General features: G+C 35.7%; 1 protein-coding gene across 3 annotated transcripts in view; it reads left to right on the top strand.

The window, feature by feature from the left end:
- COL11A1 (collagen type XI alpha 1 chain) overlaps window positions 1-15645 on the top strand; it is a 136960-nt gene that overhangs the window by 28735 nt on the left and 92580 nt on the right. For all 3 annotated transcript variants that reach the window (XM_039378330.1, XM_039378328.1, XM_039378329.1), the window contains exon 5: window positions 8406-8534. In XM_039378330.1, the coding sequence (XP_039234264.1) occupies window positions 8406-8534 (129 nt within the window). The remainder of the gene's footprint in view (window positions 1-8405; window positions 8535-15645) is intronic.

Below are 15645 nucleotides of genomic sequence, written 5' to 3' on the forward strand. Positions count from 1 at the left end.
GCATAATGGATTTCCAGAGTTCAGGTAGGTCACCACTGAAAGAAGGAAAGGGCTGATTGGTGTTTTAAGAGCATTATAAATGACTACCAAATTTGCTGATTTTGTATATTCAACACACGTAATACTCTTTGGTAAGTTTGCCTACTGCACTAAAGCAAAGAGGCATGTTTATAGTAGTGGTGTCAGAAAAATCATCTGATTCAACTTTAAAAGTAAGAAAAATTTTATCTAAAGTATTTTCCAGATCTGGAGTGGGGGTGGGAGTGTGTATTTTATATGAGAATATAATTTGAAGTTGCCTACTGTTCATCCCAAATATAAGTGCTAATCCAAGATTTTATGGCATTGTGCTCAGTTAGTATGGACATCAGTATATGTTAAAAACTGAATTCAAGCCAGCCTTAAACATCAGGTGCATATAAATGCTTGAGAAGCAAATTATGAACTGTGATTGTGTCTTAGAATAATAAAATTATGCTGTCTAGAAACTGTATTATTATTAACTGCCAAATTATGAGATCTTCATTTATACTACTGAGCCCTTGCTCACTGAAGTGGATCTTTTTGTATCAGTGGGACTAATCTGTAAATGCTTGTTTATGAAAGGCTGTCACAACATTCCTCAAACTTTTGTGTCTTTTGAAATTAATGTCTTCTGTGTTTTCAAAGACATAATGTAAGAAAGGCTGGTTTGTAAGTACTTACTAGGAAAAAATAGAAATTCCTAAATAACATTTAAAAAAAAAGAAATTAGTGAGATTCTGGTACATGGCACCTAGTAAAAGAATTTTGAATTGTATCCATTGAAATATGTTTGTAGCTTAAATGTTTGATAAATAATAGGGATCTTTTTATTCTTTGCCAGCTTTAAGGATTTGTCACTCCTCATTTAAGTGCTGTTGGTGTGAACAATACAACAGTTTTTTATAAGTATTTTATAACAAGTTAATAACTAGCAGAGTCTTTATGCAGATATTTTCCTATAGGCTTCTTTCGTCTTCAGAACTCCACACGTCATACCAATGCAATAATTTTTAAGCATTGTGCTGTAAATGAGTATAACAGGACAAAACCTGATGTATAAGACTCAGTTAAAGCTCAATGAAATCTTTAAAAGCACAGAGTTTATGAGATTAAATCCTTGCAGTAATACTTGTTAATAAAGGGTTTAGATTTTGATACTAGCCATTAATCTGTTTTCATGTAAAAACACTCATACACTTGTGTACAGAATAGGATTCCTTCAAATAGCCTGAGCGAGCACTCGAAGATAGACTGATAGTGCCCTGACAGCAATATGATTTAACCTGCAGATTCCTTCAGATGAGGAACCATCCCTCACATATCTGTAAGCATGGGAAGTTCAAGAGTGCAAGTGCAGAAAGGCCATTCATCTGTGTGCATGCTCCCTTAAGAAGGTAACTGCAGCAGAATGGGTAGAGCTTTTACTGACTGATCAAATTTGCTGTACAGCTACCGTAGAATAGAGAAGGCAGCCCAAAGCAAAATGCCCCTGAAGGCAGGTGGTGTGAGTGAGGTGTCCTCAGTATCCTCTCTTTCATACACTGCTGTTGAGCTGCACTACCAGCTCATGTTGACAGGGCCAAAACGATTCCCATTATACATCACATTTAGTAATTGCTACTGACCCACTGAATGTTTAGTGTCCATCAGACTAAAAAGTAATGTTTAACATAAATGGGACAGAAACCAAAAAATGTAGTAGGTTCCAGGCAAAACTATTTAGAATCAGCCTTTTAGATATCAACACCAGAGAAGTGGCCAACTTCCAGCATTGAGAGGTAAAAGGAAAACCAACATACAAAAAAAAAAGTAAAGCAAAGCAAACAGTTTTTCCATTTCAGAGACACCTAATAAAAAAAACCAGGATTTTTTACGAAAGTTCTCTATTTGGCTTGAGTTTTTTGCTTTCTTCTTTTTTATCTCAAAAAATGGTGATTTGGTGTTTATTAATTTTTTTATAGTATTTCCAAACTTATGCTCAAGGAGAAAAAGTAAATAATTTCAGTTTCCCATCCTTATTTTTAAAAGCAGGAGTGGGACAGAAAAAGAAAGCAAAGCTCTGGTAATTCATCAGAATTCAAGTTCATTTTCAAGGAGTATTCCCAGGAAACAAAGGGTGGTCATTTAACTAAACTTTTGTAATTACATTAAATGCAATTACATGTAAAATTAACAACCTGGGCTCAAAAAATGCTGCGTGTTGCATCAGCTCCAGCAAATTTAACAGACAGGATTTATTATCACCTCATTTATTATTGTGTGTAATACATTTCAGTTATAAACACATTTAAACCTGTAAATGAGGTTTCAAAGATACATGAAAATGTAAGAGGTTTGCAGATCTTTTATCAAGCAAGGAAGATGTCCTTGGTCACACATGATTGTAGTAAAATCTAATCTCTCAGCCAAGAATCACAGTTAACTTTGGTCTGTTTTGAAGGTTAAAAATTATAATTGGTATCTCAAACTATTTCTTAACCAAGCTGAATTTATACTCCTTTAAGCATTGTATTTCAAAAAATCAAGAAGACATTGATTTCTATGGAAACTTTGACCTGTACAGAATTCCACTTTCATTTATTGCTTTTACAGTGCTTCACTCTGGCAGGCTCTAAATATCTTTCTCTAGCTATATTATGCAATGGGCCTTGGTTATGGAATATTATATTAAAGGCCCTTGGAATTCCTCAATCCCTCAAATCTTTACAGGAAGATTAAATGAATTCTGCAGCAGGTTTTTCTAGGTTCTATAGTAATAATATTCATGCTGTCTAGACTTTTGTTCTTTGGAGTCCGTAGCTGTACTGTCACAGAACTAATTAGAGAAAGTTGGCACATATACACAGGTTAGGATTTCTTCTCATTTACTGAAAAATTCACTTTGTACTTCTTAGGCTTTAGCCATAACATGAAAATGAAAGATATTGATTTTGTTCTTCTGAGTTGATACAGTGCGTAGCACTGCTCTTGTTTTGCTTTTATCACCATTTACTTAGACATCTTTAGGATCTAATTATCCTTATAAGCATATAAGAGGTATTCATTTTATCCAGATCATGAATCAGAAAGATGGTATTTTGCTAACACTAACCCTCCCACTCTAGTTGTGGAAAGTCTTTTTGAACCTCTAATATAAGTTTGACATTTAAGGAATTGCTGCAAGTTTGTTTTTTTTTTTTTTTCCCAAAGGTCAAGAAGCTTTCTCCTAATTAAATATTTTTCAAAAATCTCATTATTTTACTATAAGAAACTACAACTTGGGTACTCAGTTCTGGTCACATTGTTAAGTATCATCTTAGTTGTTCAACTGTCAAGATCACTTGTTCTTAGAAATTATTTTTTTTAAATTTTGAATAATTTTTGAAGTTTGTTTCTGTGGAGAAATCCTGCAGAACTTCTCAAGTAACACTTACTTGCTATTTCCTGGACAAAGATCACTTTCACCTGGCAGGGTTATTGTTTCATTAAGATTCTTGTAAAAGAGATATTTCCAAAATCTGTCTCTGAACTGTTTGAATTTCTTGTGGAACTAGACCATAAAATTTTACTTACTGGAAGAAAACGTTAATTTCAGCACTGATTCCTTCATATAGTTGCCTTACAACCTTGTAAGGATTCATACTTTTGCCTTTTTGAGAATGTGGCAGCTGATAATAGAGGTGTGTTTTCTTGATGATGGAAACTTTTAGGTAATAAATAGACTATAAATGGACTACTTTATGGTTGTGTTCTCTAGTGTACCATATTCAGAAAGCATTAGTAAGACTTCATAGTTAGAAGGAAAAGGGAACACTTCAAGAAGACAGATAATATCTAGGACATATTATGAAGTCAATTAAGGTAATAAGCAGCCATTAGCGTTTATTGCTATAATGATAAAATAATTCATTCCTTACTACTCAGGCCCTCATGATTTACATCATTGAGAAAATCTGACACCATATCTAACTGGAGATTTTCCTTGTTCCTATTTCTGCTGTGAATCTAAGAAAGGCTCCAAAAGCCTGGAATCAAATGTAGCAATTATTACCATAAGGCTAACTAAAGCAATAATTACATGAAGACATAGTCAAAACTGGAAAGAGAATTTGTTAGTTTACTACTTTCCTGCAAATTGAGTCTCAATTATCTTTTTTTTTCTTATTCAACACTGTATTTTTTTACAGTGTTGTAAACTGTTTTCATATAAAGAGGCTATGTTTCCAGTGCAGATGCCCCACCTTGTGCGTCACTGCTTTGTGTTTTTCAACAAATCCTGGAAATGTCCATGCACATAAATTTGTTATTCCAGAATGTCACTGTGGAATGTCTGTGGGAGTCACAGAGGAATTTTCGATGTGTGAATTCACCACACACTTCTCATTTTTAGCTGTGCAATGTCTTGTTGTAGAACAGCTAGTGCGTGTAAATGTCTGTGCAGTTGTTCCACTCAGCAGGTGTTCTACTGGTTTGAGCATATTCTCCTTGTAGCTCTCTAGCCTCATTCTCCGCCTTTGCTGTTGCATGCAACAAAGAAGTGAATGTTTCCTCACATCTAAATAACTCCTTTTAATAGTCTCTGGCAGATTTTTTCATATAACCATGAGGGCTGATTCAAAAGTCTCTGATTTTAATTGTGAGCACATCCCCCAAATAGCGAGGAATTAAAATGTTCATAGACTTTAGCCAGTTTTATTCCATATTGTGATGAATTACCCAACTATACACTGACTTTGTGAGTTGTTTGTTGGCTTTGACCACTTAATGTCTATTTCAATAAAGAATTTAAGATCCAAACTAAATATTAAGACTTAAAATTGATATACTTTGCTTTCAAGTGTTTCTTGTATACCTAATGTTAGCTACCTTGCTGGATGTTCCCCTCCACCTCTGGACAACTAAGGCAGAGATGTAGCTCTCATCTTTCTCATCCCTAATATGCAAATAACATTAAGTATCTGACAAACATTTTAAAATGTCAGATTGTAAGTGTCACTTTGTAAGTGTTATCCAGGATAAAAAAAACCAATGTTACAAGGCAGCAGATTATTCTACTTAAGGGCTAAATAGGCTTTTAGCACTTTTGGGGGCAAGTTAAGCATTCACATTATTACAAGTATTGATATGAAAAAATGGCTGTGTATATCTGCCTGATACCTCAGCACAAGTTCTCTGCCTCTGCCTTCTACTATCATCCTGCTCATCTCTTGATGCCAAAGCATAGTGGAAGAGTGGCTCAGCAGAGACATAAAAGTCTTTACTTCTATAATATGCTAGCAATTGTTTATCAACTTTGTGAAATTGCCTGAGAAGTCTTTGCCAGCAGATATGGTCATGACAAGTTCATAGAGAAGGAAAAAGAACTAATCTATATAGACAGTTGCCTTTCATACTTTCTTTTTCTCTATGCACTTTTCAGAATACTTCAAGGATGCTTTGTGCATTTTAAACCGTTCTGTCTCCTTCCCTTTGCTCTCCCTCTCCTGCTTTCATCATCCTATCCTGCATGCACATATGCATATGTTTAGATACCTCAGTGTTGTTTTAGAGAGCAGCTGTTGGAATTCTTAATAACTCATGACTCTATTTATCCATAATTTATTTAAAGTTCTCAGGACTTGTGCAGGTAGATCATTAAGTGCCTAATTTGTTACTCCAGGTCATGAAATATGACCAGATAATGTGTAGTTTATTTGCAAAAAACTTCAAAAAATTCTGTTTTAGTCTCATGAAGTCAAGCAGTTAAAATCAAAGAATGTGTTTGTGAAGACTGAAGTCATTATATGGAAAATTTTCAGAGAGAAAGAGTGCAGATTTGTCCAACAAATACCTTAGAATGATAACTAAATCACAATAATGAAATCTGCAATAATGAGTGTGGAATTTCATATGCTGAGATGATTGACCTGATCTGAAAGGAAAGCTCTTCTCTGACTAATGAAAGAGGACTGCCAATACTTCACAGAACAAAAAACTCAAAGAAGCCATTTAATTAGCAAAGACAGAAAAATAAAAACAAAAAAATAGAAAAAGAAAAATATTAATTTACTGGAAATATTTTTATAGCAGATGTTGAAGGAAAAGGAGGGAAATTAATATTTGGGTTGCCAAATGTAGAATCAATTGGTTCCTCAGTAAAATTCTCGCACATGAATAGCCAGTAGCAATTTATGTATTCTGTGCAAGACTTCTGAGGGCCTCCCTCTATGTGGACCCATGACAGGCAGACAGGCGGGGCTGGGAAGTACACAGTCAATGGATCAGGAACAGCTTTAACTAATTTAGGGACATCCAAGCCAAGTGGTAATAGCATACTGAGTGCTTCTTGCAAACACACAATCCAACAAAGCTCAGTGCCAAAATTCCATGGCATTCAAGATCAACACAAAGCCAGCTCCAGAGTACTGGCTACATTCCCTGACCCGGGCTCTCTTAGGCTGTCACACTGAGCAGTAGTTCCAGGAGCCGTTTGGGCATTGCTCGCACTGGTTGGCACAGTGTACACGTGATGATCTGATGGGCATCGCGGAAAGCTGTGGATGTTCCAGGGCACAGAGCAAGACAATAACTTGAACTCAGAGTGAGGACAGAGGTTCTACACATCCACCTCTAATGGCTGCTCAAAAGAGTTACCTCTTTTGTCTTTCAGTTGCTAATTCTCTCTAATTTTTTCCTCCACTTCATTTTAATTTGACTGGTGAAAGAGGAAGGGCGACCACTTTGGAAACACTTTGTTGGAGATGGGGGATGCGTAGCCCAGGCTGACAATGACTGTATGAAACCTCTCAAAGCACTCAGACTCTTGAGGGAGTCATGTAAAAAATCAAAGGGGGATTTCTCTGTATGCACAGCAGGTTTTGTAAGAAGATATCCAAATCAGTGTTAGAGAGTGTTAGAGAGCTAAGGAAAAGAGACAGTCCAGAACTGCTGTCAGAGAAACAAACTGTGGCATTTGCATTTATTTCTGGAAGCTTAAAAAAAAAATTCTAAATCTAAGTTAACCTAAGACATGCATGATTCTATAAAGTAAAATGAGTTGAGAATATTGTAAAGAGCAGATTTGTAATATATAGCCATTATGTGCTATGAAACTATTTCCTACTATATGATTAAAAAGATAGCAAAAATATTGTAGAACTAGGAAAATTGCAGATACTTTTTCTTTTTTTCTTTTTTTTGTCAGTTTGTGGAAATTTCTTTCTGTGCTTACTTCTTTGGGGTTTTTTCCTCTTTTTGAAAGGAAGCAGTGTTACCATTATTCTTTATTATTTTGAAATATTCTCCAGTTTTCTTAGTTTGTTAAAGGTTACTGTTATCATAGAGGTAAAGCAATTTTGGAAATACTGAGAGAACTGTGAATTTTCACAGCTGTAGGTTTCCATCACTTATGATATCTTCTCTTTAAAGACAAAACAGCTACAGGTGTACTAACAAATTTAATAATTTGGCCCTATTTTGAGTAAAACCAAAATAAAGTTACATTAGAAGTATATAAAAGCTTAAAAATCCCCCCCCTTCTGGGGAAATAGTGAGAGATTAAAATTAATGGATTTTGACCAAGAACATCTGCCAATTTTCAACAAGCTTATTTTTATGAGAGCATAAGAAGCTCCTGGATGAGGAAATTTATAGTGGAAATGTTGGCAGGAATTTACCTAACACTGTTTAAATAGTACCACTATGTTAAGAAATACACTGGATACCAGACAGCTTTCTGTGGAAAATGATAAACATACAAGGTCTCTGCAGGGGATCTCAGCAGAGCCATTTTTTATATCCAGAATAGTGGATCCCTTTACTGTGATGTTTTTATGCGTGATATATGGCAATAGAGGCGAAAATAACATTTGTTAGCAGTTAAAGGGGTTTTTTTAACACATTCTACAGTGTGTATTTACACAGTGCTTACTTAATTATTTTTTAGTCCAATAACTGTGTCTCTGGTACAGACTTTTTTATTTTATTTTATCGTCTCCTTCTTTGAGAGTACCGATGTGATGCAAACTCTCAGAATTATACTGTTGATCACTTGCATGCTGAGCTGCGTGCTGGTAATAGGAAGTGCCCTGAATTGAATCTTAGGAATTTAGACTGGTTTCCAGAAAAGAAGTAAACAAACAGCAGGAAAATGACAGAGCAGGAGTTACACCTTCCCACTAGACATCATTTTAAGCCAGAATTTTGCACCTAGTCCATTCCACATTAATTTGCATTGTTTTTCCATGTGAACAATGTTTAAGATGTTTTCCATAATAGCAGCAGAAATTAAGTATGATATTTATAACCACAGATGGTATTAACTAAGTGTTATGTGCCTAGTTTTTTTCTGAACACAAACTCTGTACCTCTGATGAATTGTAGACTTTGTTTTTATTATTTAATCTGGATATGCTTTCCTGCAGGGTGAGATCCAACAGCTGTTGATTATAGCTGATCCCAGAGCTGCATTTGACTATTGTGAGCATTATAGCCCAGACTGTGATTCCCCAGTGCCCAATGCTGCTCAGGCTCAAGATCCTCAAGTTGATGAGGTGAGTAGTCAGTCACGTATTACTAGACTTATTGCACGTTAGCGGTTGTGCTGGAGACAAGTTGCAAAGGAGCACTTCCAGATAAATGATATGCATTGTTCTAGAAGTGAAGGAAACGGGTTGCAGGAGTGCATTCATTTTTGCTGTCCACTCATTTATGTCAAGCATTTGAAGGAACCTCTCACACCGGTGGTATTTGAACAACCACCATTCTCAGTGAAGTTAAACTGTAATTCTTTTTAAAAATTATAGCAGTATGAGTTTGTTTACTTGTGTCTATTTGTCTTCTGTGTATGTTTATGATTTCAGTGATGCAGAGTATTAACAATGCCACATTTGTAAGGAGCTTTGGATATTCTACAATTGTAAACATCTTCTGTTAGAAATGCCATGTGTTTTTGTGAGATGTGTGCACAAATGCATGTGCACACAAAATTATTTCAGCCAGTTCCACTCTTAGCAGGTTAACCAACAGGCACAAAACAGAGTAGAAACATGAAAGGTATTAATAGAAACTGTTTGTCACTGTAGACAGTTCTAACAGCCATGAACTGAGTAATTCACTGAGGTCAAGATAGTTCCTCAGACTAGACCTCTAAGCATCAGCAGTTGTATGTGTTGCTGTACACAGATTCTAAGTACTTGCATTAAATAGTGTAAAGTGAAAAGCATTTGCAAAATGTAACTAGTTGTAATTAAATTGGGCTCTGGACAGCTAGTATGCAGTAAGCAGTGTGTGATCTGAGTGGTTATTACTACTGATTGCTCAAGAGATCATTAAAAACTTGCTGAATTGTTCTTGGATGCATGCTTTGAGCCTCTTTCAGGACTGAACTTTTCCTAAGTACATGATAATTTTATTTGTTGTCACTATTTATTCTATCTGACTGAAAATTATGTCAGCAAGAGACAGAGGCCCATAGGGCCCAGAACTTATTTCAAAGGGACTCCCTCCCACATCTATTGCAGAGTTGTTCAAGATGTATCAAGTCAATCACACATAGGCAGAGGCCTTTACACTCCTTTACAGTGTATGGAGCCTGATGTCTTCATGGGGACTCCATAGGACTTCTATCTGTGTGCCTGGCTACCTAGATCTCCATATTCCAAAACAGAACAGATTGAAAGCATGTTGTTGATAATTTATGCAAACAAACAAAAAGCAAAATATTTTTTTTTCTCATTAGTGCATTCCAAAGAAAATTTAAATTTTGGTTGGGAACTTTCCCAGGCTTTGCTGCTATTTGACTTAGCACTCTGATTCTTTCTCTTTCCTGTGTGAAGACCTCGAAGCTCTGTGGGAGCAGTTCAGGTTCGAATAGATGTCAGTACCCTTCCCGTAGAGAATGCTTCTGTCCCTCTGTGTTTGGTTCCCACTTCTTCAGAACTGTCATTCAGCATGCAAATGAGAAAACACTAGATAAACAGTAATATCAACACAGTTTACTCTGTTGTTTATTGTGATTTATTTCCATCTTCAAGGCATGTTTTTACTGAAGTATGTATCCGCTTTCCTTGTTCTTGCTTGTGAATAGCCGCATATGAATCTCTCTGTAACTTGTCAAGTACAGACTTATGACTCAGCAGTTGTCACTAGACAAAAAAGTGTTCCCTAGAAGTTCAGTAATCATTTTTTCATGTTGAATGTATAATTAGGTTTCAGGAATCAAATATGGGTCTGAATTGTGCTTCAGAACTATCAAGATTACTTTTCTCAAGGAAGACACGCACCCATGCTTTTCTTATAAATACCTTGCGAACAGTCTGGACTTTGTCTTGTTTTCAACCCCCTTTCTACTATAAATGGAAATGTATTAAATTCCTTTCCAGTTCAATCACATATGCTTGGCCAGCTCACAGAAATTAGAGCTGAGAAAGACCTAGCCAGTCTTCGTTGTCCTCGATTGCTGGGCAGTATATTTTCTTGAGTGTCATCAGGTCTAGTTTTCAAAGGACCCAGCTATCAGGCTTTCAGATCTTCTCTTGGAAGATTATTCTGCAACCCAGTGAATCACACCATCTGACTTCTGCTGAAGAAATTGCTCCACAAAGGAATTTGGCTTCATTTATTTTGGATCTGTCCCAAACTAATGGATTACTTGACAACATAAAATGTTTTCCTTTAATGAAATGAGCTTGGTAAAGTAAAGGTGCAAATGGCTCCCAAATATATTGACTTGGAGGCTTCAGGCATCCTTTCAGAACATGTTAATTAGTGTTCTTTCAGGTGTTTGACTGAGCAGAAATACTAGTTTTCTGAAAAATATGGAAAGATAATTATGTCATCTTTAGAACTGCAGTTAGCTAACTTAGCAGATATTTAAAGTAATGATCTTCCTAACTCTCTTTCTATGGATATATAGACTTTTTATTTAAGGAATTAACATAATGAAGAACCTTAAGAGTCTTATTCTTCTTTTGACACAGACTGTCTTTGGAAACTGAACATTTTGTTCTTATCTCCTTTTATCTCCTTTCTTTTATCACTTTTATGAACAATATAAGGACTATGTGGTAGAAGAGGCCATCCAATTCTTTTAACTTTTATTCTGCCCTAAGATTGACATTTTCTATCATTTATTTATTTGTATTACTGCAGCTGATTTTCAAAACTCTCATCGTGCTTAGCATCCTTTATTTTATTTAATTTTGTAATGTCTTAGTGAGCCTAGAATGTTTCAAAGTCATCTTTGCCTCTTTAGTTTGCTAAATGATTTAGCATAATCTTTAGGCAGTGGAAAAATTGGGCTTATGACAGTTCTTTGTTATTATTAATTTAATCATGGCAGTTCTTTATACTATTAATTCTTTTAATTTGGAAATGTAAAGCAAATATTGCTAAAATCTACATTTTTGAATAGGAGGTTAGGTTTTTAGAGTATGGAAAGCAGAAGAATTGGTTTTCAAAGTCAGGTTTCCTTCAGAATATTTAAGTCATTTAACAGTTGAAACATAGGCCTTGCATCCTGCTGATCCTCTGCTTCTAAAATACATCTGATGAAGAAAACAGTTCATCTCTTTAATTGGAATTACATGATGATCTGGTAGTGTAATATAATCACTCTGGTAAAGAAAGCATGAGGTCATAATGGAAACATTTTGTCCCATCAAGAAGCAGCAGGTTTTATTCTTCCTTTCATTTGTAAGAAAACAGTCATATGCAATATTCATTACAAGAATGACTGTTCAGTAAATATTGCTGGTCTTACAATAGCAGAAGGAAGAGCAAGAGGAAGAAAATTGCATCACATTTGAAGGGTGTGTTACCTGACATCTCTGAGCTAAAATCTCTCACCAAGTTCCACCTATTGAGTCCATCTTTTTGATATTCATGTGAAACCACTGTGAAAGTTAATGCAGTATATATATTTTGCTATAACTGTGAGCACTTGGTGCTAACAACAGAGTTTTCTCTCCCTGATTTCTCAGATCTGTAACTATTCCATTATATAGCAGTATTAGGGTTTAGGTAGACTTTCATAGGCAGATCTCTGGAGCAGGATTGAAGTAACACTGCATATCTGTGGTAGGTATATATTTTACACTTGGCTGTGTCAGTGTTCATAGGAGGATCATCAGAATGATCCACAAGCCGAATGCTCCTTTAAATCCCTTTCCAGCTTCTTGATTCTCTGGCTGCAGTCCTGGCCAGTAATGTCTTTGGTATAGAGCTAAAAAACCAAATTACACTCTCTTCAACTATACTCGTCATCCTGTCATACTTACTTTCTTTCAATGCTTTGATTTCTTGCTAGAGTTAGTAGTCTTGATTAAACTCTGAAAGTGGCAGAAGTTACTTTTCCATTTGCATTAATTAATGTAGAAATTCTAGATGCTTTCTCTTATATATTCAAGAGTCTACTTATTGTCTTTTCTTTGATTAGCAGTTCAACCATGACATTTCTGTGAACTCCCCAAATTCTGTGAACTAATAGCAGGGCCTGGGTTTTGCACTCAGGAATGGTAGCATCCAAAATGTAAAGACACTTTTCTCAAGCTTTGTTGAGGCCTCAAACTGAATAGATCATACCCCTCTCTCTGGTTATCTGATAAAGGTGACCTTGTGGTTGTGTAGCTCCAGAAAAAGAAGGGATATGTGCCACATATCCAGTCTTGACTGTTGATGGAAGGGTAAGTGTGAGTTGCCAGCTTCACAGCAGGTGACTAAAGCCATTAAACCTGTCCCTGGTATTTGTAAATTTAACTCATTGAACTGACCAGTCCTTCAATAGTTCTGTTGTCTCATCTTAAAAATAGGGAATAGCCTTCATCAGGTGGAGTTGATAAACTCATGCTGTGAGTAAATCATCTTTCTAAAGTGTATCTTTACACCAGTTAGGGATGTAGAGATGCATTCCTCTATCTGGACAGACTGTGCCTCAGGAAATACACCTGGACAGTTTTGCATCTGTATTTCACTATTTACAGCAGGACCCATGCAGTGCAGTACAGTACAAAACATACTCTTAGTCTATTAACTGGTGTGAAAAAGGGTTGCTGATGTTTCAGAAGGGAATGTCTGGAAAGGAAGGATTGCTAAGAATAAGATTTATCTTATAGGAAGTTTAGAACTACTGCATATTTTCACTTTTCCTCCTTGTATCAGGAGGACTGCAAAGTACTGAGATTTAGAAACTACTTGAATATGGTTTCAGTAAGGTGACCACATGTCTGAGCTTGTAAATTCAAGAATTTTCGTAATACCCCTCAGATACTGTGCTCTTAAAATGGAGGATCTTTACCTGCTTGCTTGGCTGTAATCTGAAACCAGTGTGGAAACTGTCATTCCCCACTTCTCACCCATCCATGTTCTTTCTGTCTGTGTGCCTGAATATCAGTGCGACCACTTGGATCACATTTTGCATATGTCAAGAAAGTTTCACTGTCTTTAACAGAAAGGAGTGAGGCACAACACCCAAAAGTATTTTCTGTGTGATTATGCATGACATAATAGATCTGTCCACATATTTGCACTGGTTTGTATGTTTTCTAGTTCTCATTCATAAATGTCTGACTTTTCAAACTAAGCCTCTTAGCATAAATATCAATTTATTCACCACTTTCTTTTTTAATACTAACATTTTAATACTGACATTGACACAGATATTTTTCCTTTCTTTTCTTTTTTTTTTTCCCCAGTCAACATTTCTGTTTAGTTTATGGCCTCTGAAGAACTATTTGTAACCCACTGTTGCAATTTTTATTAGTCACATAGTTGGCACAATTCAGCACAGCCATTCAGCTTACCATGAGAGAAGCCATACTACTGAGATTTGCAAAACAGTTATAATCCTGAGCAACTCAGAGCTATATTTAAATTGTTAATTGGTCATAGTGACTGCTGGAATGAACACTTAACAGTTTCTGAATAGGTCTACAATGCTTACTAAAAAGGAATCTATGTGTCTGTAAGTTATTAAAACAAACTCCTAACAGTATATTTAAATTTAAATCTGGCTAATGACACAGTAATTCTCTTCAAAATGTTCCTCCACTTACCCCTTAAGATATTGGATATTATTTAACATAGGTAGTGTCTATTGTTTTGGTACAAATAAAAATTGCGTAGCAGAGTGTTTGATTCGTGTGGTTTGGCTGAGGAAGCACTTAGAAGTATGTAATGGGTTATCACTGTTAGGGTGGAATAACTGAATATAGAGAGAGATTTTTTTTTTTCCATAAATAAACCTAGTTTGCATGGACTTCTTTAGAGAAGATAAATGAATCAGATTTTATGCATTTGCATACATTTTTATAATTCTCAAAGACATACCACAATTCCAGTGCTATTCAGTAACTATTTTTAAAAGTCTGGTTTTATCCATGTGGTTCCTTCTTTGATTCCTTTATGTGGCTGCGTATGGTTTCCTAGAAACTTGCCATTGTGTTTTCTTTTTTGGAGGGCACTGGCATTCTTCATTAGAAACAAGCTGTTTTGAGTTGCATTTCCAGAACTGCACAAGCCGGAAAACATGTTTTTATATATTGACGGAACTATACAAATATATCACCACTGCACGTGAGCCCTTGGACAATACTACTTATAAGTCAAACATGTTTCTTTGACTTCACTGGGGTTAGCACTGAATAATAATTTGCTGAACAAGGAGAGAGTAATCATATATTGCTTGCCATGTTTAAGTGTAAAATGCTGCTGGTTTTGAAAAGTATAAATAGTATCAACTTACCTCGGTAATGCCAAAGATACCACTGATGAAAACAAAGCATTGATTAATTATATGAGACAGATACAAAGTGTCCATATACTTCCCAAAGAGGATATTCTCCACCTCAAATGATGTTTTGTTATTTAAATGTAGTTTGAAATGCTCTTGTTAATGTGCAGTATAGTTTCGAACAAGTACCAAAATGTTACATCATTTCTTTATCTTTATTGTATCTCATAACTAACCAATTTATATGTGCATGGGTAGAAATAATCAAAAGGACAATCAAGCAAAAAGCATCTGACTTCTGAAAAAAAAATCTGTACCTTCTTTTTTAAATAAAGTTCTTATCATAGTAAGCCTCTGAGGAGCCACAGAAGTGAAGTAACAGAAACCCATGGAAAGGGATTTTTAAGCAATTAAGGCCTTTCAGTGTTAGTCTTATAATTGCTGAGGAAATCAACTTCTGTGCACTAAAATCATAAGGAAAAAATTTTGTCAAAAAGCATTGCCAGAGAAAACAGTTAAACCAGTGCTTTGGTCACGTGGTAGAATATATTTTGGAATGTGGAGATCTGTTTTAATTTCATCTGTAATTTCTTCTAAAATGCCAATCTCTTTCTGATGATGATGGCTTCTATGAATCCTCAGACCATTTGGAAGTGTGATGTACTAATTCATCAATCTAATGAAATAAACAGATATTGTCTTCATTTTACAGACAATGGTGCTGACTTGTAACAGGAGAGAGGAGATTTCAGAAGTGGCTAGTTCACATGAGGCACATTAGAGTATTTCTTCCTAAGCAAGGGAAAGCAAACACTTATCCAGACTCCGGCCACAACTCCACCTTCTTTTGAGTCCCTGGACACATAAAGTGAACCGATAGCAACCAGGAGACTGCTTTAATTTACCAGACTAACCAGTTCCTGTAGCTTCAAGTG

This window comes from Pipra filicauda, unplaced genomic scaffold (assembly GCF_003945595.2).
Source record: "Pipra filicauda isolate LSUMZ 115617 unplaced genomic scaffold, ASM394559v2 scaffold135_size2527700_pilon, whole genome shotgun sequence".
Taxonomy (NCBI): Eukaryota; Metazoa; Chordata; class Aves; order Passeriformes; family Pipridae; genus Pipra; species Pipra filicauda.